General features: G+C 41.2%; 1 protein-coding gene and 1 long non-coding RNA gene across 8 annotated transcripts in view; one reads left to right on the plus strand and one right to left on the minus strand.

Moving 5' to 3' along the window:
* Positions 1–11,303, minus strand: part of LOC116736696 (pleckstrin homology domain-containing family A member 7-like) — a 161,938-nt gene extending 150,635 nt beyond the window's left edge. For 5 of the 7 annotated variants that reach the window (XM_032589424.1, XM_032589417.1, XM_032589399.1 and 2 more), the window contains exons 1-3: positions 10,880–10,962; positions 10,660–10,736; positions 10,458–10,515 (exon numbers count right to left, since the gene is read on the minus strand). In XM_032589424.1, coding sequence (XP_032445315.1) covers positions 10,458–10,515; positions 10,660–10,736; positions 10,880–10,962 — 218 coding nt within the window. Of the gene's footprint in view, positions 1–10,457; positions 10,516–10,659; positions 10,737–10,879 lie in introns of all 7 variants that reach the window. The other 2 variants (XM_032589380.1, XM_032589352.1) reach the window with 1 other exon arrangement.
* A 68-nt stretch (positions 11,304–11,371) lies between these two features.
* LOC116736752 (uncharacterized) lies at positions 11,372–14,587 on the plus strand. The gene is made up of 2 exons (XR_004342665.1): positions 11,372–11,908; positions 13,347–14,587. It is a non-coding gene; the product is annotated as an uncharacterized LOC116736752 (long non-coding RNA).
* The last annotated feature ends 11,565 nt before the right edge of the window (positions 14,588–26,152 follow it).

Consider the following 26,152-nt stretch of genomic DNA (forward strand, 5'->3'; position numbering starts at 1 on the left):
GTGAGCTATTGTACTTCAGCTACTTATGTCAGCAGTGAAGTCAAATTTAAAAATACTTTATTGATCCCACAGGGAAATGGAAAAACCAAAAAAACAAAAACAGGAATGAGCAGGATGCAACCCTGCTCTCCCAGGTTTCAGAGTGTGTCGCTTTACTCAGTGAGCTATTTCACTGTGCTGACTCATTTTGGCAGAGAAATGGCATTCTAAATGACTTTACTGATCCCACAGCAAAATGAAATGAAAGCCCTGGTTTGAACAGGAATTGAACCGACACGCTCCAGCTTCAGAGAACAGCGCTCTACTCAGTGAGCTATATTCCCTTAAAACCTAGCCTGGTAAAAGCCAGCCTTTAGTTCTGTGCTTTGCTCCAGACGAATGGTCTGGACCCTGGGAGATTGAGAAACTATTGCTTGCTGAAGGCGTGGATTCTTGAAACGATTGGCTCTGATTTTACCCAATTGCTAATGTTTGGCCGTGACGTGTGTGAAGGAAGCTGCGTTCACTGACACGAAGCAACAGGGCAAAATGGCGGCGGATATCGTCATAAATTTCGGTGTTGGTTAATTTTCAGACTAATCACACAGGCCTGGTCCAGACCAAGTACTGGGTGTACTGTACATTGATATGCTAACAAATTGGCCGATATAAACATTGAGTCATGAATGACATTGTGTGTCATGAGTCTATTTAATATGAGTTTCACTTTTTGTACTGAATACACCTAAATGCACCTGCAGGGATTCATTTAGTGACTAAGCATCTGACGAAACTTCCCAGGCTTAAAACAAAAGCCATCACACCCGCCGGCTTGCATCCGTCACCAGCATTGTACCAGGCACAGCTCTACAAGGTTCCAACATGTGTCATCACAAATCCTCACTCTGCTTTCTGGACAACTGAAATGTTTTAGATATAATAGTTCAAGGCTATGAGTCAGAGCAAAAAAAAAAAAAAAAAGCTGAGATGTAGAAAAAGAGTAAAATGTTTGAAAATCACTGTATCCTCATAGCGGATGCGTTCTGCCGTCCTCTTCACCTCTGCTTCTGTCATGTTGGTAGTTTTGAGTGAGTCAGCTTATGACATCACAGGTTGCTGCATAGGAAGTCGGCTCGCTCAGCAAAAAAAGAAAAAAAAAAGTTTTTCAGGGTTTAATAATGTCAGTGTTTTCCGGAGGACAATTACTCCAGAGCTGATGGGATCTGCGGCCCGGTACAACGCGGGGCTTTGGAGGGTTTAGATCTTGGAAGGCCACACTCCTGACATTATTGTAAGCTGCTTTGAGATAAGCCTCTTTGTCACGGCTTCATGATACTATCATTGTGCTTATTCTGCCAGTCAGGCAGTGCTCAATCACTCTGCGGCCAATTCTAGTTTTCTGGCAGGAACCCTGTGAAACTGCGAGACATTGAATTATTCAGTGTCTCTCTCTAATATATGAGGCAAATCACTTTATCTACGTTCACACAGCATATCTCAATGCTCAGGTTTTGCTGAAATTTGACTTTTTTTTTTGGCTGCGGTTGTTCAAACTACTAACAAAATGTGACCACAATTAGACTTCTGTATGAAACAGTTTGACGTGAACATAGACGTCACACAGCAGCGCATTGTTTAATGTAGTAATAACGGACGGCGCTGTCTGCGGGTCAATTTTAAAGTTGTTGAGCAATTGGAGCCGACAACATTAAAATCAAGATTAAAAGTTGCTACAAGATCATAAAAAGCTTCTTCTGGTGCAGAATTATGACGCACGCCTCATGCCGACGTAAATGTTGACACTTAATGACACTTAAATCCAATTTGCATAATAATTTGGAACACGGTCTACAGTTGCTGGTTTCTGTTGATTTTACTGCTGGAAATATGTGGATTTTTACGCTGAATTTCAGAGCTACACAACATCTTCAGCTTCTTTGTATTCTGCAGTCTCTACCTACATTTTTGCAGTCTAATCCATTTGCCTCAAACAAGTGACCGCCCATCAATACCAGCCTAATTAGGTGCATGAACATTTATCTGGGAGACTCAGCGCAACCGCAGCCGGAGGTCCTAACCAAAGCTGTCGTCCTGAAAAGGTCAAACAAACCGTTCATTTACGGTGTTTATACAGTATAGAAACCTTTTTTTATTATTATTAATATGCAGAATTTACTGTAGGATGAAGTGGTTACAACCACTGATGCATGTTTTTCAAATGTGTCAAAAATCCAACATTTTTTCATGTTTTTGACATAAAAGATATACGGTACTCTACTTGTGGCAAAAATGATCAAATAAATGTCATACAAGTCTTAGGTAGAATAACGGAAAATTATTCATTATAAATGACAGTCACAGATTTGGATTTGGTCACGGATTTCAAAAATAACTTTAATTCCACAAATATATGTTAATTGCGACACACACAGTGGCAAAAAAAAGAAAGAAAAGAAATGGCTCCAAGGAGCGCAGAAATTAATATTTATGAAACATCAATTCATTTGTTGGTTGGCTAATGATGATAATAATGAAGCTGGCAGCATCAAAATGAGCTCAGACAGTGATGAGTCTGTCTTCACATGCTGTGCCAACCTCTCTGGAGTTCAAACTGCATGAGCTGTGATTTTAAGAACGCACTGAATGCTGTTTTGTGTCACAAATCGATACAAACGGAGGAACTGTGGCCCGCTCTTCTCTGCAGAATTGTTTATTTCAGCCACACTGGATGGATTTTCAAACTTCTGATTGAGATTTAAGTCCAGACTTTGACTAGGCCGCTTCAAAATCTTCAATTATTATCGGTAAATTCATTATCTGGTCTCATTTTGTCGTTCATGTTATGTCAAATGCCCGGTGCTCTCTTGTACTTTATTTTCTTTTATACTGTTTATACTGTTCAAACAAATTCGTAATTCAGTAGACTTATGTCTGCGTTAAAAAGGATTCAACACTGTTTTTCTGTATCGGTATCGGCAGATACCAAACCTCAGATATCAGTATTGTATTAGAAGTGAAAAAAAATCTGATTGGTGCATTCCTACTGTTTAGGAATCATTTTTTTCTGCTGGGTTGCCATAGAGACGGCCCAGGTGGTCATCTCATGTTGATGCTAGGATAAAGTATGACTTATTGTCAAATGCGTGAGTCTGTTTAGAACGTGCCGAGTTCATCCAGAGAGCAGAATCAGAGGAATTTGATATGTGAAAGACTATAGAGAAGTAACCTTCAGACAAACCGATAGGAAGATGAATGGAGCAGAGTTCACCGGATAGACGACAGCAGAGAAAACTAAAAAACTGCAGAAAACAAACAGTCCAGACATAAGCAGCGCTGGTATGTTTTATTTATTAAGACTCTATATGTAGCTCTTTGTTGAGCAGGACTTTCTCCTAATCCAAAGGATGGAAAATCATTGGGACCGACAGTAGAACAGATACAGACAAGACAAGCCTGGTCTTTCTCAGGTCTACCGCTTGATGTGAGCGCCCAGGAGTCCGCCACAGCAAAAACTTTCTGTTCAGTAGATCACTGAAAACTACCTCTAACTGTCTACACTTCTGTTTTAAATCTTTCTAATGCCACTATCATATCGTGGTACATTTTATTTCAGGTTATCACACCGTGAGAATCTCCAACTATCCTATTCCTGCTGCTATATTACTTTATTAAACAAGTATAATAAACCTTCTAAAATTCAGTCATAAATTTTGTTTTATTTTATGAGCTGTAGTTACTGTAGTCATTCCTCCTTTTACATAACAGATACTCAGTGCATTATGGTTTTCTCACAATGTCTGTATGTTAGGGGCAAAACAATTAATCAAGTTAATCGTGATTAATTGAGTATTGAAATAATAGTCAAATAATTTAGTAACCCATTAATCGTTAACAGAAAAACTAAGACTCAAAAAGGTAATTTCCTGAAAACATATTCAGAGCAGCGATTAAGCCAAAGCTATAAAAAAATATATTTACATTTTGCATTAGAAAGTGTTTCAGCCAAAACTCCTCAAGTTCTTTAGACTTATGCATAGACTTATGTTACTGCATTTTAGGCAACAAATGTTTTTATTTTCACATTTAAAAGAAGGAGTTGGATCAGGTGTTTATTTGCATCTTTTAAAGCATTTCAAACATTTTACAAAAAAGACTTGCGTGGTTAAATGGAAAACCTGGAGAATGTACCAATTTTTTTGATCCAATTAATCGTCAGAATAATCGATTACTAAAATAATCAATAGCTGTAACCCTCTTGGATATGAACATTTGTTTCTCCCTGTTAACCTACTAAATTTTGCACAAAATTACAGCAGCAAATGCATCCCTGGAACCTGTCATTTTCTCTTGATTATCTGTTTTTATTTTTAACTCAGCGCGATGCAGGCTCATCTGGTCAGCAGCGTTAGCCAGCAAGTGCCTTAAGCAGAGTCGCGGGCCGAGTAGTGGAATCACCGTGTTACCGTTTTATCACTCCTCTGCAGATTAGCTGAAGCAGAGGATAATGAGGTTTGTAGGACTGCACCAGCTGTCCTAGGCTAGCTGCAGGAATCTCTGACATCAAACCTGCTCCATCCCTCTTCTGTTTCGTTGTGTGTGTGTGCGGGTGTGTGTACATAATAAAATCCCACCCCCAACCTCATGCCTTCTTTCAGTCCCCTTCAGTAGAGCTAAACTCAGTGCAGACATTCCTGCTGAAGGTTTATCCCCAGACTTGATCTCTCCACCTCCTCACAACAGCAGCACCCCTCTGGGAGTCACCGGAGAGTTCGGGCCAGTTTGACCCACTACTAGCCCCCTGAAGGGGAAAGAGAATCACACATATTTTCGGTGTGTACGTGCGCAGGTCTTATTTTAAGGTATCGTTTGAAGCATGTTTTTTTTTTCCCTCCTAAGAGTTTTTGCGGCGCTAGTGGCTCGTATTTTTTCAACAGTAGGCAGACAGGAAGGAGGGTGAGGAGAGGGGGGAAGACATGCGGTAAAGGTCGTCGGGACCGGGAGTCGAACCCGCGACGTCCGCGTCAAGGACTAAGGCCTCCAAACGTGGGGCGTGCTAACCCCCTGCGCCACCACAGCACGCCCCCGAAGCATGTTTGAAGGAAAATGACCTGTTAGGGTTGGAAGCCAGAAACTCGCAGAAACTGGGCCTCAAGGAAAACAGAGGAGGGCTTCATCAGAGCAAGCCCAGGCAAACAACAGAATGTGAGCGTTTAGGGCAGCAGTGTCAAACTCATCTTCATTTTGGGCCGTGTCAAGGTCATGAATGCTCTCAAAGTGTCAGCTGTGCCGGAATATATTTGTACAATCCCATTAACAAACTGTTAAAATTTGATTGGCGTCTCCATTTGATGAGTTCTTCTTCAAATGAACCGGTATTGAACAATCCCTCTAGGATTACGCCATTGCTTTTGGATTTTTTTGCAATAAAAATCAAAGATTTCGTGGCGCTAATTTGGAAATATTTGAAAGGAATTTTGCAATATTTTCGCCTATGTATGACAGTAAATGTGACTTTCTGTTACTCACTTCTTTATGTGACCGGTGTCGTAAAGATGCACATTAGAAATGGGAATTATTTTCAACATTATTTGTGTTTGTGGGGCTCTAATTGCTGTGACACACAGTCATACTGTTATCCAAAAGGAGGTAGAAAATAGTTCTTATCGTCACTTTTATTGTTTTATCACAGTGGTATCGCAAAATATTGTGATAAAACTTTAAGTCCATATAGCCCAGGTTCCAGTTATGAACGATTGTCAGAGTCAGCATTTGTCCTTGCATGGCGTAATGAGGAACCTAGTTGGAAATGGACTTTACAGGACTTACAAACATTTATAGACTGTTGATTTATGCTAACTTATAGCATAAATCACATGCTCCCATTGTAATAACAGGCTCTTAGGACGGCTAAAACCCACTGGAAACAGCACTAAGCCAAAAAGAGTGAGGTGGTGAGTATGTTATTCTTTTGTGGAGTAATAAGAAGCCGAAAAACATTTTTCGCATAGAAGAGGCTCCAGCGGTGGACCCCTGAAGGGCTGTTACACAACCGTGGCTCTCTACATAAACAGTCTCTGTTTGAAGTGAAAAAGGATATTGGATTTCAAAGACGAGATCACTTCCCTTTTTTACTTTGGCTTGAGATATACCGTCTGTCAGCCAATTAAATGTGTGGGCAGCCTGGTGGAGAAGATGAGGAAATAAAAGTCCCCCGTTCTGTGCAGGACAGGTCTCTCTGTACAGGTGGAGGTCAGGGGAAGCCAGGAAACGTGAAGTTCCTTAATAGTTTGCTTTATATTGTTTTTCTGAGGACATCTGAGCTTTGTTTAAAACCAACAGCTGCAGCCTCGGCAGCACAAGGCTGCTTCTTGTTCACTTGCCGCAGTCGATTTGATTCCATCCAAAAATACTTTATCCTAAAGGGAAATTAAATGTTGTGACTCATATCATCAAAGTAAATTCGTTATGGACGGTGAAGCTGCGGGCGGGAAGGATCTCCGGTAACAGTCACTCTTGCAAAGGAATCTCACTGAAGTCCGCTGCTGCTACCACAGTCTGTAGACTGTCATGACATGCTAACAGCTTAATATCCAGGCTTCAGACACCATATTCTGCAGCAAAGTGTTCTGGATGACACCATCAGTTGTTGGCAAGCACTTCTAATCCACCTCATTTGCTTTTGCCTCTTTCAAACCTTCATAGAGACAATCCTTTTTAATTTTATTATGTAAAATCAACTTTTTTGAGCTTTACGTCTTGTTATTATGTTATTCCGTCATCAAAAACAGACCTGGAGTGTTGCTTTAATTCCTTCATGCACGTTTGAGAAATCCTTCAATCTCCATGGCAACCCATCAGCTGTGCAAAACACCTGGGTGGACCTAACCCCGCCTTCGAGGACAGAGCTCTTCCTCTGAGCTGTAGTTTCCACGCTTCCACCCCACAGAGCAGCCATCCACCACTCAGCTCCTTAAGACTAGCTAGTAGCAATTAGCAAACACCAATTGGTGGAACTGCACATCTGCTGAGCTCATTATAGGAACTCCTTCTCAGTGAAACGCTGGTAAAAAAGTTAATAGAGGAGCCATGTTGTGATGACTTCCTGAAGACGCAGTTTCAGAGAGAGCAGGAGCTTCTTAAAGAGACAGAGGCCCAATTTCAAGACGATAAATTACGATGTCAAATTTCTTTTAAGTTACATTTGATACATTTAGCAATTTATAACAACTGAAGGTAACAGTTACTTCAATGTTACAAAACTGGAACCATGTGCCTGAAAAACACATAGTACTGCCCCTTTAATTATAATCAATGGGAGAGATCATAATGGACAACCCTCTAGGAAAGGATAAGTCCAAGTGACATCAGAATTTCATGGCACTATAAAAAGTTTTGTTTGTGATGAAAAATGACAAGATTTAATAAAAAAAAATAAAGTTTATAGGGCCGCATATTGTAAATATGGCCCTTTAAACATACTACATTTTTACACAGTGCTTATTTTAATGCAATGCTGAGTATTGGTAACACAATTCTGAATCTGGAAAAAATAAATAAAATCAGGATCAGGTTACCACTAATTTTAAGACTTTATGATCAATGAGACTTAAAGCAGGTTTGTCGCTTTTGACCTACCTGAGGCACAAAATAAACACTTGATTTCAACTGTCATTGAAGCCAAAAGGAGTCATTATGTTACAGCTAACACCCTTCAGTTCCTTAACTTCACGCCATCAAAACTGTGAGCTCAGAAATAAACACTGCAAAACACTTGTTGAAGTTGAACAAACAAGCTAAGACTCTAAGCTGCACTAGGCTCTCATGTGATAAATAAATCATACATCTTACACAAACATCCTTTTTTTAGAAAAAAAAAAGGCTGTTTTCACTGGGACATGATAAATGAGCCGCTATCGCGTCATATTCAGAATGTAAAAGTGTGATAAGATCGTCCTCTGGGATTTCAAGTCAATCAGCAACAATGCAGAGAGCAGCGGCACCAAAGGCAAAACAGGAGACATGCTGCAATCAGCAGTAATCCGCCCATCAAAAAAAAATGTGGCAAATCACAACGTGGGACTGATTTAAATACGCTTCGACTCTGAAAGAGAACGTCCCTCACTCGAGGAGTTTTGAAATACAAACTAGAAACTTCCTCTGTGAATCGCGAAAGCGGCAGGCGTGAGGGAACTGTTGGGGCAAGCCAGCTCTGGAGACTTTTCAGCACAAATCAGATACGCATGCTACATGCTACGCATGCTAGCATGCTAGCTGAGGACTTTGTAACAAAGTATTCCAGCAAAAGCAGAGCAGTAGCTGAACTCCGTGCGGTGCCCAAGATTAGAAAAAGGTCAGAGAAAGTTGGTGTCCAAGAGCTAATCATGTTATTTTGTTTCATTCAATTATTTAAAAATATACAAATTGTTCATTTTGTCGCGTTCTGAGAGAAAAACAGAGACGGTAGGAAAACTGAATCATTTGACCTACCTTTTTACTTTTATCTGTTTCCTTCTTCTGTGTGTTTTCTAAATGTTTATCCTGAATTAAACAGAGCATGGATGGAAAATGTCACTTTTTTATCTAAAAAAAAAAAAAAAGTTTCTTCCTTCTTATTCTTATTGAATCTTGTCGAAGTCTGAAGTTTGCTTGAATTATTTTTCAACAGAAGGCTATAGTGAAATCCCAGGTGGCCCACTTAAAGCCCAAAGCTTCAAGTACAAATGCTAAACAATCAAATATCCGAGCTATGAAAAACATTTCTCCACTTTACATAAATGCGCATCTCTCTTGAGAAGTTACACTGTTCCTATGCTTTAACGTCCATTTCAGGCAATGCCAGAGTGAAGATAGTTTTCTGTGGCTTGTATGCAGCACAAAGTGAAGCAGAGCTGCCCCTCCCCAACCTGTTGCTGTTTGTTCCTGGTCAGCAGGCTCAAAAAGAAGAATACTCCCTTGTAAGACAGATTAATTTGAGCTGCTTGGAAACTATTCTAGCATGGAAAAAACAAACAGCTTCAGTTTATTGAAACTAAAAACAAAAAAAGCACTGCCTGACACTCTTACTGATGTAGTGAGGATCCTCTACAAATAACCGGGAGCTTAGCATCTCCAAAACCAAGGATACGATCATGGTCTTCATGAGACAAAATAAATACCATGCTCCCCAACAGGTCAGTAGTGATTCCGTAAAAAATAAACTGCCCTCAAAATTTCTGTTAAATGGACTCCAAACATCACTAACCTGGCAAAAAAAAAAAAAGTACAATCATCAATGAGATTATTTCCATCAGATCCAGAAAGACTGGAGTCATCGTAGCAGCAGTTTCCGTCTGACAGCTGACAAGATGACCCAACAGAGGTCATCAAAGTACCACAGAAAATCATTAGAACCAGACATACTGCTAAACATGTACAGGACGCGGTGCCTGCGGCGTGCAGCTACATAATGAGAACACTTGTCACGCCCAGGACACTTTCTCTTCACTTTGCTGCCCTCAGGGAGGAGTCTCAAGTCCTCAAAAACTCGTACATCCAGATTTAAATTCAGCTTCTGTCTGGCTGCTGCAAGGACAATGGACTTGAAGAACTGATGCTTCAATGTAAAGTACATTGTTGGCTGTACCATATAAATTTGTATTTTATTTAAGTCTTTTTAGAATAAAATAATCATGACATATTTTATAAAATTCCATATATCCTGTTTAACGTGCCGCTAGGGAATCGTAATTTAGTTCCACTTTTTACAGTGAGACTAAACTGAATCATTTAAACAGGTAAATGTTAATATATTAAGTAAATATTTTTATTTTTTTAAACTGATAATGTGCAGGGCTTCACTGGGGACAAAGCTTGTCTTCATACCTGGTTTCAGAGGTATGGTACACCCTGGACAAGCCCCCACTCTATCACAACACCAAACAGCCAGCTATGCACGCACTCACCCACACCTTTGGGCAACTTCTGAGTAACCAATTAACGGTCATGCTTTTGGACTGTGGGAGGAAGCCGGAGTACCTGAAGAGAACCAACACACGTATGAAGACTTTATGAAGAAAAAGCCCAGATCGAGAGTCAAAGCGGGAAGCAACAGTTCCACCAAGCAGCATAATATAACACACAGATTTGACCATTAACCTATCAATTAAATAGCCTTTCCTCTATACGTTCACTCACAAGCTCACAAACAGGACGTCTCCATGGAGTGTACATTTTCAACAATCCTCGACAAAAATAACTGTGAGAAACTCTTCGTTACCCTCCAGCATCCAGACAGCAGCGCGTAAACAGACGGTCAGTAGACGGTGCGCGGCAGGTTGGACCCAGACACACCTCTTTCTGACCCACACTGGCTCTGCGGTCATTCCCTCTGCTCGGAGCGGCATTTAGAGGCAGCAGCCATGTTCAGCTGCACCGTAACTTCAAAGCACAGCTGAATAGAGCAAGGAGGAAAGCAGCAGCAGTGGATTTAGGGTCCTTACTTTATGAAGTAACTGGCTCCTTCGTCCGTAAAGCCTTCCTCCCATTCCGGTGGCAAGTCTGAAGAAATGAAGAAAAAAAAACCCCCAAAAAACAGACTTGTAGTTGAAAGTTTGACACTTACGTGAGCAGCAGAAAAGTAAACAGTGCGGTCATAAAGGTAACAGGTGAAAGTATTTTTGCCCAGCCGGCTAAGCTAGCTACCTGAGCGGATCATGTGTCCGGAGTTTACAGGTTCACCGGAGCGGGGATGGAGCCAGGTGGTGTTCCGCGTCTCATCGCTGCAGCGCGGGGCAGAGAGCAGAGAAAAACACCTGTTACGCCGCCGGAGCAGGGGGAGGGGGGCCGGCGGGGAAGATACACCCCGGCAACTCCCGTCGAACCGGGACCGTCGGCGGCGGAAATTCCTCGCGCCGACACTTACTTGATGAAGAAAACCCGTCCGTCCCTGCAGACACCGTAGGACCAGTGTTCGGGTAAGGTGTCCCGTCCGAGAGGCGCCGCCATGATCCGTCCGCAAGTCCTATTTCATCTCAGTCCCTCTCCATGGAGTCTCTCGGGAGCTCAATGATCACTGGTGGAGCTGGCGCTGCCTTCAGGGACTCATCTCACTTCCGTACATCCGACAATCGAAGCCTGAACATGCTCAGAGACTCAGGCTTGTCTACTGGACACACAACAGGTTTATGCAACGTATCTGAATAGGAATAAGGCAGCTTTTACCACACCGCTGCGTGTAATAACAACTATTGTTATTAAAGGAGATTAACTTCTGTTTAGGTTGCTGATATTTTTCTGTTTCAATTGACCAATATTTTCTTTCTTTTTTTTTTACAGCCAGATAGATGCAATACATTTTAGACAGAATATATATATATATATATATATATATATATATATATATATATATATATATATATATATATATATATATATATACTGAGAAACTGACAAGATAGCTATATATATTTATATATAATATATATATTTCTCACTACATTATCCATGACTTACATGGATAATTATACTGGCAGTATAATAAGCTCATAGCAGTCACTAAATTTTGGAATCAGGTAGCTAGCTTGGTCAGCTGCTTACTCAGTTTTCCATTTGAAGATTTAAAGGGGCAGTATTATGTAAAATCGATTTTTCTGAACTTACATTGTGTTATCATGTTATTCCCTCATCAAAAAACACTCCCGGAGTGTTTGCCTTTTCTCTTTCAAGCATGTTTGAGAAATACTTTAATCTCCAGTGGCAACCATTCAGCTGAGGGAAACGCCTGGGTGGACCTAGCCCCGCCTTCGAGAACAAAGCTCCTCCTTGGAACTGAAGCTTCCAAGCTTCCACCCACACAGAGCAGCCCTCCTTCACGACTCCCCCACTCAGCTCCTTCAGACTAGCCAGCATCAATTAGTCCTCGAGATTTCTGCAAGAGAGAGAGAGAGATGTTGTAAGTGCAAAAACTTTTTAATGCCACAAAACGACTGCAGAGGAAAAGGAAGGAAGTTTCCCCTCAGCTACAAGCAGAAGGTTCATTCTGAGAAAATCTCTGCTGTATAAAACCACAGTATCGTTTTTATTTTTTTTTAAAAAGTTCATTCTCTAACAGCTCAAACTGTAACGCCTCCTGTTCGTACCTCAAGAAAAACATGGTTATAATGCTCCACAATTTGGCGGCTTTCTGAGTCTCCTGTGCATAAAGTCCTAAAGCGATGCAAAGTCCGATATCATGGATGTTTTCTTCATCCACTTCCTGTTCACGTTTCCAGCTCTTCCTGAGCCCTAAATATTAATGTAAACATGAAATAGCTTCATATTTTTAAAGAGCACGGCCTTCTACATGCAGTATTTATTTCTCCCGGTTTTTGCCAACCGGTGGATGCGCTCACATGCTGAAACTGGGACGTAAACAAACGTCCAAATCGATCCGTTGTGAATGAAAAGCCCCAAAGATGTGTATATTTCCACACACGGGCGATGATTGTAGGACTGGGCTTAGCGCTAAGGCTGGAACAAAACCACTTTGATACAACTTCTGCCCCTTAAAATGAATCTTACCAAACACTTTTAAAATAAAAGCTCCTCTTTTTCATATGAGTGACCTACAATTAAGGGTAAAAAATAGTGCATTAGCATAAGGAAAAGGTTCAAAAATATATTAATTGACAACCACTGAGGGCAAGCCGATGCTTTAAGCCACCGAGGGGGTACGCCCGGGTTGAAGCTGACGCGCTGATTACCTGGTCAGCTGAATTAAAGTCAGAGCTGTCTTTGATCGTTGTGCAGGTCATCCATTTATTGATGCCAGAAATGTATCTTTAACAACGATTCATCCATCAAAAACACCTGTTGACAGTTTCTAGCGTTCAGCGGTCTAAAGACCGTTTCCCCCTTTCGGGTGGAACACCTGTCTTCACCAACAAAGGTTCCTGTCAAATAGATTGCATATGACCCATGTGGCAAAATACCCATTCACAAATACGTTCATTCTTAATCTGCTCCTACAACCACTATGAACTTTCAAAATAAGTCTTATGAACGTCTTTTGTTTGAAAAAGGGCTGAGGGGGCCGAAAAGATCGGGATTGTTTAGAACGGCCTTTGATTGACAACAACAGGAACATTGATTCATGCTAGTATTCATTCTAATATTCCCTATACGAGTCACATTCGGGAAAAAACTAAAATACAAATTTGGGTCGCATTTGCCTGCTGTGTGAATTTAGCCTAAATTTCTTCCAAAAGGTTCTAGTTATGACCGTAATTGCCCTTTTTGGATTAATGAATCCGTTTTTTTGAATATGAACTGAATTTGAAACTTTTAACATGTCAGTGTGTAAACATACTGTCATTTATACTTAATTATTTGTCCTTCGGTTTACTCTGCAGAGCAACGGGAGACGTTCGGGAGATCCAGGAGGAGCTCAGAGGAGGCCTGCTGCTCGGCCGCGTTGAGAGGAGCCAGAGGAGGCGGCGCAGTCACCCAGGAAGGAAGCCTCCGGTGTGACTCCATTAAAGGTCTACCGGGCCTGACCTCCTGGGCACATGATTATGGAGGAGGCTGGATGGGATCTGCGAGCTGGAGCAAGTGATCAAGGTCAAACATCCTAACAGGAAACAGAAAATGAGTGATGGTGCAACCAGAAGTTGACATACACCAAATGAAAAGAAACAGAGATCTGATTTTTTTTTTTTAAATCTTTATCTCTGTTTGAAGTCAATCAGACCAACTTCCTTTTGTTTTAGGTCGGTTAGAAACACCAAAATCCTCCTATTTGCTAGACGTCACAAAGGGAGAAATAATATGTCAAGAGATTTGTCAGTTATACGTCTATTAATGTTTTGACAAAGAAAAGGTTTACATTCAGAATGATCACTGTCTCTTTAAGCCGTGACGGAAAGCCCAAATGACGTCAAGTAACACGATAACCAATTATGTTGAGAACAAAAGACAAGCAACAAAGATTTTCGGATGCCATCATCGAAATCACCAAAAGCAATCATCACCAAATATTAGCATGAATACTAGCATGAATCAATGTTCCTGTTGTTGTCGTCAATCAAAGGCCGTTCTAAACATTTTGAGGGGATGTAGCTTCAGTGTTCCAGCATCTCTGCAGTTTTCTGGAAGTTTCTCCTAGATTTGTGGAGCACAAAAACTGAATGATGCTTCTGATCTCATGGCGTTGGAAAGGTCTGATAAGGTTTACTGACACACGCGAGTGAACTGGAGGCATGTCTGTGGACGCATTTTAAGGTTCACTGCTCTCTTTGTTCGACACATTTGGAAAGTCAAAGAAAAGCGGCCAGGATATCAGGAAGTAAACTGTGGAGCTGCACAGGTGTGGTTCATCCTTGGGAACAATTTCCAGATGCTTGAAGGTGCCGCTTTCATCTGTTTAAACAACTATAAGTAAGAATAGATGAGAATGTCCAAACATGTCAGGACGGAGACAGGTTCTGTGTGTTGGTCCAAAACGTGGCAACCGGCCACAGAACAAAATGCAAAACTCTTGTGACGATGCTGCTGAAGCATCGTCACAAGAGTGAGCATATGTTGCTCTTATTGTTGGTAAGAGCCACATACGCAAAACTTTGTCGATATTCGATTAATGTAAAAAAAAAAAAAACACACCTCCGCAATTACGATGTTTCCACTAAATAAGAAAGGCAATTAAAATCACAGGTGAATAAGTTTATGTACACACATAAGTCATTAAAAAACATGCTGCGCCATCAGCCTCTAACTACTTCCTGTTGTCTTCTTTGTGGTTTGCGCAAGTAGTAACATCTGGTTGTTGATCATGTGACTTGTTACGGGGAAAGAAGGGTGTCCATTGCAGTTTTGTGACCAATTTCGATACGGCCAAAAAAAACAATCATCCTGGTGCCAAAACGTTTTTTTTTAAGTTGTATGTCATGTATCCATTAAGCTAATTTGTTTTTGTAATTGTCAAATTACGCAATTATATGGTCAGTGGAAACGTAACTATTGAAAAAGAGAGCCAGATTACAGTTTGCAAATGCACACAGGAAGAAAGATCTTCATTTTTGGAAACATCTCTTGTGGTCCAACGAAACGGAATTTGAACCATTTGCCCATAATGGCTATTGTTACTTTGTTTATTTTATTTACACATTTATAATTTATTATCAAATAAATAACAGGTGGGGGAAAAAAAACTTCACTTTTGTAAGGGAATTTATTCTTGCTTATGCCGTGATCAGACGTCATCGCGGTTCAGTGATGGCACCGCGGTTTTGTGTCGCCGCACCGAGGAACGATGAGTGACGATTAAAGCGTCAATGATCGGCGTTTCTCCCTGCCAGCATAAGCATCGCTTCTGCTCTTGACAGACAAGCCTTCATTACAGCCCTCGCCCAGCAATATCATCATGTTTACTTTCAGCAAACATGCCGCTGTCTGTCGGGTCTGCTGATTACCATAAAGACGATCCTCCATCAGCTGACTGACGCTGTTTGTTTTCGTCTCTCACCGGGAACTCTGAGCTCACCGGAATCTCATCTCCCTCCCAAAGTGTCTCGACATCCAGGATGGGGCGCGTGCGGTGGCCTGCCTGCTTATGACAACATCCTGTCACGCTCTCAATCGAGCCCTGTTATTTTGAAAGCCACACCTGGGGTTTTTTTTTTTTTTTTTTTTTTTTTTTTTTTTAAGTACATCCCGTGAGTTGTTGTTATAGGTTCCAGTCTCCTCGGCGATAACAGTCATTTTCTGAAGCGTGCAGCGCAGAAACCGGGAGGCTTCATTGACATTCCTTTTGCAGTGGCTCTTGTCTTTTGGCGGCGCACTCTGGAGAGCTGCATTCCAGTGTTGCATTGATCAATATTTTATATTGTAAACAGCCCGACAGACTCCGCGAGAAGCAAAAGATGCGAGTGATGGGCGGAGGGAGAGTTATACCCTCTGATGTCAAACCGGGTCTGGTTTTGTTGTTTTCAGCTCCTTACCTCGGTTTTATCGTCTTCAGGGGGTTTGTAGTGTTTTAGTTTTTGCTTTTTCTTCTTCTTGTTGTTTTGCAACAGGCAGAAAGGCTATGTGTTATATGACATGGACAGAAATCATAGTGAGAAATTAATGACAAAATAAAAATTCAGTTACTCTGTAGTTTGGCTATCGTTTTTCTTTAGTGTATTTTCATCGAGGTTTTCAGTGGAAAATATGATCAATGACTTTATGCATATTTTTTATATTTATTTAAAATATTCAAGTTTGATCAATGGGAAACAACACAACCAATATTCCTTACAGCTTTCTACAGATTTGATCTCTTGCGTATTTTATTTCCAACAGTGAAAAGCTTATTGATAAAAAAAAAACAACAACAAACAAACAAACAAACCGCGATCAAAGGGTCGCAAACAGCAATCAAAGGGTTGTAGGACCTGGGGTATTTCTGTGCCTGAATGGTTGTTGTGCTGCCCCCTAGTGGACAGAAATATGAAGCGCTGCTGGTTTAAACGAGCTCGTCCCTGACGCGCTTTGAAAATGTACAATTGTCTACATTCTAGAAAGAATTTCGTGGGCCCATCCCACATGCTCACCTCTGCTGCTACAAATGTGAACAAATGTAAACATGATATCTTTTTAAATCTGTCCAGATATATATATATAAAATTTTTATTCAATGTTTTAAGAATCACTCCGAGGGGGCGGAGTGATTCCTCTGCCTCTGGAGACGGAGCCAAATACAGGGATGTTATCCACTCATTAGTCATCATGATTGACTGCAGCTGATATTTTCTCTTTGCCAGCATTAAAAAGGATTTGTTCAACTGCGCACAGAGTGCAAAAGCCTTCTAAGAAGGAGTGAACACATAGTTTGGAAATTCTTTTGAAGCCACTTCTGGATAACTAAACTCTAATGCCGGCAGCTCCAACAAGTGTGCATGAGAGCAAATAGTTCACAGGCGCGATCTGCACACCTCTGGCCTCTCCAAACAAATCCACCAGATACACACCCACGGTTTATGTTAAAATGCCATTTTTTTGTCATTGCTGTTCGCCGTGTGCCACTTCCAAAAATTTCAAAGCTTTTGAGAGCATTATGGCTGTGCTTTCGCGAATCATTTCGCATGTTCGGGTCTGCGTGAGCGTCGCGCGTAAATACATGCTAAACCCGAGCACACACTTCCAATGCTGTTTCAGGCTGCCGTAGAAGCGACTCCCTGAAGCTACATGGCCGAACGACACAAAAAATACCCTAGAACCACTCAGAGTGTAGCATTAATATTAGTGGTGGTACATAAACTTCCCCTAAAGGTATTCTAGAGACATTATCCGCCTGGCAAATTCAATAAAATCAACAGGAATGTAGAGTTGCAAAGCATCAGCAGCTTACAATTTGACTAGAGAGTATAACAACTTGGATTTTAAAGGGGCAGCATTATGTGTTTTCCAGGCAGATAGTGACATTTTATAGAATAACCAAGTAATGATGTGAACTTCAGTTGTTCTAAAAATGCTGGATGTATCAACTTCAAATAAGTGTTGCTTCCTAATTTAACACCTCAAAATTGGGCCTCTGTCTCTTTAAGAAACTCCTGCTCTTTCTGAAGCTCTGCCTTCCTGAAGTCGCTACAACATGGCTCCTCCATTAACCCTTTAACAACGTTTTTACCAGCACTGCATTGAGAAGTAGCTCCTATAATGAGCTCAGCAGGTGATCAGGTCCACCAGGTGTTTGCTAATTGATGCTGGCTAGTCTGAAGGAGCCGAGTGGGGGAGTCGCGGGGCGGGGCTGCTCTTTAATGCAGAAGTTCTGCTTGGAAGCTTCAGCTCCGAAGAGGAGCTTCATCCTTTGAAGGCGGCGCCAGGTCCACCGGGGTGTTTTCCACACCGAATGGTTGCCATGGGAGATTGGGGGATTTCTAAAACATGAATGAAAGAATCAAAGCAACACTAGACACTGGTTCTGTTTAATGAAGTGGAATGATTTAGAGAGTCCCTTTAGAAATATCCTAACGACGAAAAGGTTTATTACCTAATTTACCGGCTGCATCTACATCTAATTCTGGGTTATGAAATTAAGATTGAATCAATGTCTAAATAAGATCTGAATTCAGCCTCTACTATTGACCTCAGGCTTGCTGCGACTGCTCTGTCGGCCAGTGAAGAAGTCGGTTGCCATGGAGACTGAATGCAGGCTGGAGCACAAACATGGCTGGGAGGTTTTTTTCTCCCTCTGTTGGCTGAGTGAACGCTTCTTCTGGCGTCGTAGCAGATGTTTTCTAACGCAAAGGAAACAGAACTTCCATTCATCATATACTTTTGTAGCACACATTCCAGCCATTGCTGTCTGTCTCTTCATCAGTGGAGTCTTGTGCAGTGTATAATATAAAACCCACGATAGACAACAATGACTTTGAATATATGAAAAGGGAAATAAATTGACCAAACAAAACAAGAGGTCATTCCTCAGTTTTGAACTTTACTGTTTGGCCTCAACGCTGCAGATTCCCGTCATCTCAAATAACACAAATGAGCATCTCTGTTGTGCAAACATCGTTTCAAGACACCCCATTTATCTGGAGCGAAACAACACCTTAGAGAGCAACCAAACCAACAAAACAAGACAAAAATTTTAAAAAACAAAGCAGATAGCCGCCAGCTGATGTGTTTATCTCTTTCCGCCTGCTGCTCATGCGTTTGAATCAAGCTGCAGAAAAACAAGGATCACCAGGATGGGCAGTATCTTTCTGCAGCTTGCTGTGTATTTGCGCGTGTGTGTGTGTGTGTGTGTGTGTGGGGGGGTGTGGGTGTGTGTGTGTGTGTGTGTGTGTGTGTGTGTGTCGATGGAGCTGGCAAAAAATAAAAAAGATACAAGAAAAACAAAGAAAGCAAACACACGGAAACAAGAGACGTAGGGCCGGATTCAGGAGGCGGATTTTCTAGCCACAGTAAACACTATGGGCCTCTTTCCACACACACACACACACACACGCACACACACACACACACACACTGCTGCCAGCCAGGAGAGAAACGCATGCAAATTTATGTCAAGTAACACAAACAATTTTCATAGTGTGTGGGGACAAATTTGAATAAAGTTGATGAAAATCTTTGATGTGGATTTTTATATGTAAGGGCTGCAGTGTAAGCCTCCATGTTGTTTTGGATAGAACCTTTCATTTCCATCCAAAACACCAACACTGAGTGAGTAAAAAAGAAAAAGAGAATGGATGTAAAACCTCTGATTTTAACCAGCGAAGCATCACAAAGGGGATATTAGATCTTTTGGAATGTAATGTGAAATGTACAAAAATATACTGTAGGTCCCAGACTGTTATTGCTAAAAACAAAGAACACCTCATCATTCACCCAAACATGGCAAAGATTCATCTGTCAGAAAAAACTTTCTACATCCAGGTCCTGCTTCCATAATTGGCTTAGAGGAGAGAGACCGTCTTCTAGTCAACTCCTGTAAACCAGCAACACTGATCTGTTCTGAACATCTCTGTTATCAACTTGAACCTTCAGAATGACCTCTGAACCTGTTGAGTCTGAAATTTGGTGTTGCACCTCTTGACATTGAGCTGAATTTGTTGCATTGCCCCCTGCTGGAAAGACAAATGGTGATTGTCATTTGCTTTGGTGCCAGTCTGTGCTGTTGCTTTGTCCAGCTATCGAGAATTGATTTCATCCTGGGGGTGGACTGTGTTGAGATTTTTTGTTGTTATTTTAAGGCTTTTTTTTTTTTTTTGGCTCTAGCAGTAAGACAGGAAAGTAGGTAAACAGAGAGAGGGAGAACCTGCGACAGCTGCATCAAGGACTAAGGATTCCTTATGGGGGGGTGTGCTTAAATTTTAAATTTTACCCAATGGCTAACGTTTGACTTTGAGCTTTAATACGGCAGTTTGATTCTATGAAGCTTATGAAATTGCCTACGACTGTGGACCACCATCGTCTCCTGACGCGCCAAACCAAATGAGGCAGCTGCTGGAACGGCTTCGTTCGGTTCCACCGCTGCCATTGTTAAAAGATCCGGCAGAACACAATTTTAAAACAGCGCAGAAAATCAACATCTTCGTCCACAATGTCTGCTTCTGTTCGCTGATTGGCCCGCTTGAAATTCTGCCGGAGACAATCCATGTTAATTGGAGAATGGCCAGAAGGAGCACTGCAAAGAGATTAGAATCGATCAGAACTTGGTGCTTTTTTAAAAAAAATTTTATTCACTTTGCGTTCGTTTTCATGCATCAATCTTGGTGTAGAATCTGTTTTTAACAAACCCCTCGGAGCTCGTTATCATCTATAATGACTTTTGGCAAAACTTCGTAATCACAAGAAAATGGCGATGAACTAAGAGTTTGTTTTTCAATGTCCGTTCCTTCAAATCTCAATTTAAAGCTAGTGGTACGGTAAGCAGAAACTTCTGTTCCAAATATAAATGCCCATTTATAAATGCCCCTCCCTTTGCTCTCTCTATATTGGTGTTCAATCAATCAATCAAATTTTATTTGTATAGCACATTTCAGCAGCAAGGCATTTCAAAGTGCTTTACACCATTACAAACACAGAAACACAATGCAACATAGAATCAACAATCAAAACACGACATTAAGTCAGGTTCCATTAATAAATTTGGAATTGATTACGTTTCAAATAGAATCCTAAACAGGTGGGTTTTTAGTTGAGATTTAAAAGAAGTCAGTATTTCAGCTGTTTTACAGTTTTCTGGAAGTTTGTTCCAGATTTGTGGTGCATAGATGCTGAAAGCTGCTTCTCCTCGTTTGGTTCTGGTTCTGGGGATGCAGAGCAGAACCAGAACCGGAAGACCTGAGAGGTCTGGAAGGTTGATACAACAACAGCAGATCTTTAATGTATTGTGGTGCTAAGCCGTTCAGTGATTTGTAAACTAACAACAGTATTTTAAAGTCTATTCTTTGAGCTACAGGGAGCCAGTGGAGGGACTTTAAAACTGGTGTTATGTGCTCTATATATGGTGTTGTAAGGTTTTCAGAGAAAGTGCTTGAGAATCCGAGCTCTTGTCTACAAATCCATCAACATCTGCTGAGTGAGCGGCAACAGCAATCTCCCGTGGTAGAGAAATTCAGAGGGAGGTTCTGAGACACAGACACCCGACACAGACGCAGGCGTTTCTGGCACTGTTCTCACCCGTTGCGCTTTATGTAAATGTTTGGTGAATAATGCATGACTCCGCTCCAAACGAACTCCGTGTGCAGCTTGCCTACAAGCCCGCAGGCCGACAGAAGCTCACCGTTCCCGCACTGGCATCCTGATTTCAGAAAGAGACAATCTGAGTGATCACCTGGAGGAGAGTCGAAAGCTTTAGAGCGTGAGCTTTGTACTCTGTTCTCGAAAGAAACCAAAGTTTCTCTTGAAAAAAAGAGAGACTTGCAATTTTTGGCGATAAGATTTTCGTCTCCACAACTCTGACAAGTGAGAGTGTGAAAAAAGTAATCCCAGAGGGAGGTTTTTGTGTTCTAAGTGTAGTGAAACAGACTGAATCATAACATTATGAACTATCGTGTTATTTATCACAAGGCGGCCATTTATATTGTGGAAACGGTGTGTCATGATGTGCCATTGTCTCTGTAAGAAACTAAATTTCTGAAATGTCCAAAAAATCTAAAGTATTCAAAGACTCAAGGAGCATAAACACTTTTAGAAGGCACTATGTCACACAAAATACTCCAATAATTGTTTTTCAGTTTGGTATTGATTCTATTTGTGATGATCAGAATATCATCTTTCAATGCATTTACTCATTTAAAAGTTAGACGTACTGGTTTGCCAGTCGTTTGTCAGAGTGAAGTATGTCAACTAAATAGAACTAAAACAATAACAAATCGTCCAGGTCAGAATGAACCTGGACGATTACATTAAAAAAATAATGTAAATGTACAAAGTAACGCCTGGGTTTTAGGTGCTTTACATTTTTAAATGTGAAATTTTGATAAGACTCAAAAGAGGTTTACTACAGTTTCATATTTTCTGTCGTACTTTGAGCACCCACACAACAAAAGGAAGAGAGAAGAAAGACAGGCTTTGTTTTTTTTTCTCTCTAGTAAATAATTTGAGGTTTTTTTCGACAGCTTTCGAATGAACTCACATGGCCAAAATAAATGGGAATCAATTTCTGGGCTATCAGAACAAGAAAGTGAAAAAACCATGTCAAAATGAAACTGTAGATGGGAAAAATCAACGTCAGAAAAAAATTGTCAGGACTCTTCGGTGAATAAGGCTTGCATTGTTTAAAAACCACAAAATGCTTGTAAAAGACTTTACACGTGCAGCAACTAAATTTTGTAATTAAAAAAGCCTTTTAGATGGTCTTACTAAACCTAAAAAAAAAAAAAACTTTTCTGCTCGACTCTGTCTCCCTCTAGTGGAGACTGAAGAGACGATGCGCTCACTATTTGTTTATCTGTCGGTCTTCAACCTATTTGGCAAATGTTTCATCATAATATGGTTGTGTTATCATCTCTTACGTCATCCAGGTTGTCACTGGTTAAAAAAAATATTTCATACCAAGAGGTGATACATCCTGAACGAAGCAGAGATACATGATGTAACCTGCTTTAGTTTGGACTTTTTAGTTTTTAGTGTTAGTTATATTCTAATTTAAATAGATGTTTCAAAAATGAATCTGTTTCCCAGACAGTTTCCTGTTTTTTGTTGTTGTTTTTTCGTCGTCGGCTCTCTCGCCTCTCACTGAGGGATGAGAACGTTGTTGTAAAACTGGCCACAAGGGGGCAGTAGAGTCGCATGTTTTCATGTTGACCAAAGAATATGCAAGGATCTCTAAATCTGTAACTTGTGCGACTGAGGAAACCTGAGAACATGGCCGAGATTAAAAATATCTGGTCTGGTTTTCAAAGCTGAACTTTGGTTTCAGTGCAATGATTAAATTATTCAGCGACGAAGTGTTTACTAGAGACTGGCAGTCTTCTTTTAAATCTCAACTGAAAACCCACCTGTTTAGAATTGTATTTGAAATGTAATCAATTACAAATTTATTGATGTAACTTGACTTAATGATTGATTCTATATTGCATTGTGATTCTGTGTTTGTTATGATGTAAAGCACTTTGAAATGCCTTGCTGCTGAAATGTGCTATACAAATAAAATTTGATTGATTGATTGATTGACTATCACGGCTCAGCCAGGCCGCTGTGCGCCCCCCAGTGGCTCAATGAGTGCTTTACAGCCATTCAAATCAATTACAGCCTCTTAAATCAACAATGTCGGACGCGGGGTGTTGGTCAGACATACGAAGCAATGAGTATGTTGGAAGTAGGAAGTGTTGCCACAGGGGTGCTGATGACTGATTACATCATTCTGTTTATTTTATCAGGGATGAGTAACAGTTGTAGAGTTTTTCAGAATGATATGATAATGATAAAGAAAATCTTCGAGGTCACGCGCTGGGTGGGTCGAGCGGGCGACCCGTATATGGAGGCCTCAGTCATCGACGCAAGCCGGGATGATCAACAACCCACCATCCTGTCAATAAATGATCAAATAAAGGCAACTAGAGCTCCAAAAATGCTACTGAACCCCATGAAGGGTCTGGCTACGCAGGCTTCCTGTAATTCTGATGCTCTGTGTTCATAGAGAAGAAACAGAACAACACAATCTGCGGGTCGATGGGATGGATTTGGCACCCCAGGCTCTAACAAAGTGTCAGGAGAGATGTTCGTGTCTTCCCAGGAAGGACACACTGGCAGTCTAGAGCGTCTCCTGTAGTCTGCCTGTCTGAGCTGCTGTCAGACACAATAGCTGCATGTAGGTTGCATCATCACTTAATTGTGACCCGAGAGACACCTTTTATCTGGCAGGCGGCTTTGCAGAGGCAACCACATGTGTGTGGAGTTGCGTGTAGGTGTGTGTGTGTGTGTGTCTGTTTTACGAAAACCCACTGCCCCTGCTGTTGCTGAGTCTACCGCTGCTGCAATCACCTGCAATCCTTTCAACGCCTCGCTGCTCCATCCGGTTGCCTAGAGACGGGGGTCGCCTGGGCCACCCGGTTTATGATACTGAGGAGGAGGAAGACGCAGACAGAGATGCAAAGCAGGGTGGGTTTGAGAAAAGGAAGATAGCAAAGGGTGGCCTTAATGAAGGTGCAGGCAGGGGAAGGTGGTTGTACTCATCTGGTCAATGTGGGGTCAAAGGTAAAATCACCTGCTACAGCCATGTGGTTGCATTGGATTTAAACTGGACACTACACTTTATTCACAGCAGCTTGCATTTGTATTTGTGTTCCTTAAACTTTTTTTAATGTTTTAATGCAACGCACTGTTTTACATTAGGGTTTATGTGATCAACCAACTCTAATTAGTGCATTGAAGTGGTTGTAAAATTATAAATATTCATTTTTTTTAAATTTAGTTTTTGCAAATACAAATGCAAAAAGAGTCAAAGTCCAGACCTAGTCAGGCTTAAAATGACTGGAGTCCAACATCAATCACTAGTTTTGGACAGAAATTATATTTCTACATGCATGTAACAAAGTGGTTGTGTTTGCATTTATTTTACCTGCTACCACTGAAACATTTTGTTGGTTCTGTTCAATGGAATCATTAATGGAGTTCAAAGGCGAGTGATCTTCACTGAGAGCGATCGATTGTTCTGTGAACAAACCAGCTGGCCTTTATTGTTGAGACGTTTGTTGGAAAGTGCTGGAAATCTCAGGTTGCTCCACTGAAATGGAAGCTCAAAGTACAGAAGAAAGTGGAGAAAACAGAACAGTAAACGACAGAAGCAGTTTCAGAGTGAAGGTTCACTGTGACCTGTGGGGCCTGTAACAATCAGAGGACAATGACCATCTAAAAAAAAACCATCTACATAGTCCAAAGAGAGCTGGTGGGACATTAAAGGACTGACATTAGAGCTTTTTTTTAATATCTTTTGAAAATTCTTTTTAGTTAGACTGGCGTAAGTTTAGCATTTTCAGAGATGGGTCCAGTGGGGACTATTTTTTGAATTTCTCAGAGGAAAACTGCTTCTTAAAGACTCAACAATTGTGCTCAAAACGTGCCTGACAACCGTTCAAAGCTTCCAGCTCCATAAAAACACTGAAAGCTGTGTTTCAACGATTTGCTCTCTGCTTCCTTTACAGCCAGTTATGGTAGGACGAGTGTTTCTTGTTTTCACTGCTGTGTGATGGATTTGACGCTGAGCATGAAGGGATGATGGTGCTGGGGGTGGGAGCGTCAGAGGACATGTTGCTGAGCCGTCACGGCTGACGGCCGATTGCTCACCTTCGCACCACGCTGTCGGGGGTGGCTAACTGATTTCATCCCTCAGGAACATCATTTCATCACACTTGTGTTTTCAACACTTGTCTGATGACAGCCTTACAGCAGTTTGTATGCACAGAGGCTCATCAGGCCCAGTGGGAAAACCAGAAGCTTCTGAATTGTGCATGTGTCTGTGTGTGTTTGCGTGTGTGTGTGTGTGTGGGTGCGTTTGTTTCTAATACCTTGTGGGGACCATTTTCCTGAAACATACTATGTTGTGGGGACCCACTGCTCCTTGTGGGGACTGAAGCCTGGTCCGCACAAGGGGAAGCGCTGTTTTTGGGTCAGGGGTCAGATTTAGGAAAAGGAAGTGATGAAGGAACCTTGTGCTGTGAAGGCAGGTGAAAACAAAAGTGTGTTCTGAGATTTTTCTTTGTTATATGGAAACATCAAAGAAGATCTTATTTGATAATGTGAGCAAAGATTTGGTAAAAAATTAGGTAGATTTTTCAATGATAATGAAATTAAAAATGCCGGTACCATCTATATGTATACAACATATCAGTGAGTGTCCCTAAAAAGGCCTGTTTGGCTGTAGGAGGTCTGGGGCTGAAGGTGTTCATTTCTCTCAGCTCTCGTCATGGAGTCGCCCTCAACGTGTCCTGTGGATTTATAGAAGCTGCTCTCAAATCTGCTGAAAATTTACGCCATACAGTCAACACCAGTTTAACGACATTAACTCGGCTGTAAATGAAAAACAACAGTTTTCATTTTCATTTACAAAAAAAAAAAAAAACATGGGAGTTTTTTTTTTGTTTTGTTTTGTGGCGCAACTAAACGCCATCATAATTATTAATATTAAGATAAGTGTCACAAATCTGTGCAGCAGGTCATCTGAATTGTGAAGCCGCAGGATGAGCGCTGCGCTCTGACAACAAACGCAGGGCCGTAAAGCAGAACCTGG

Source organism: Xiphophorus hellerii, chromosome 2 (assembly GCF_003331165.1).
Source record: "Xiphophorus hellerii strain 12219 chromosome 2, Xiphophorus_hellerii-4.1, whole genome shotgun sequence".
Lineage (NCBI taxonomy): Eukaryota > Metazoa > Chordata > Actinopteri > Cyprinodontiformes > Poeciliidae > Xiphophorus > Xiphophorus hellerii.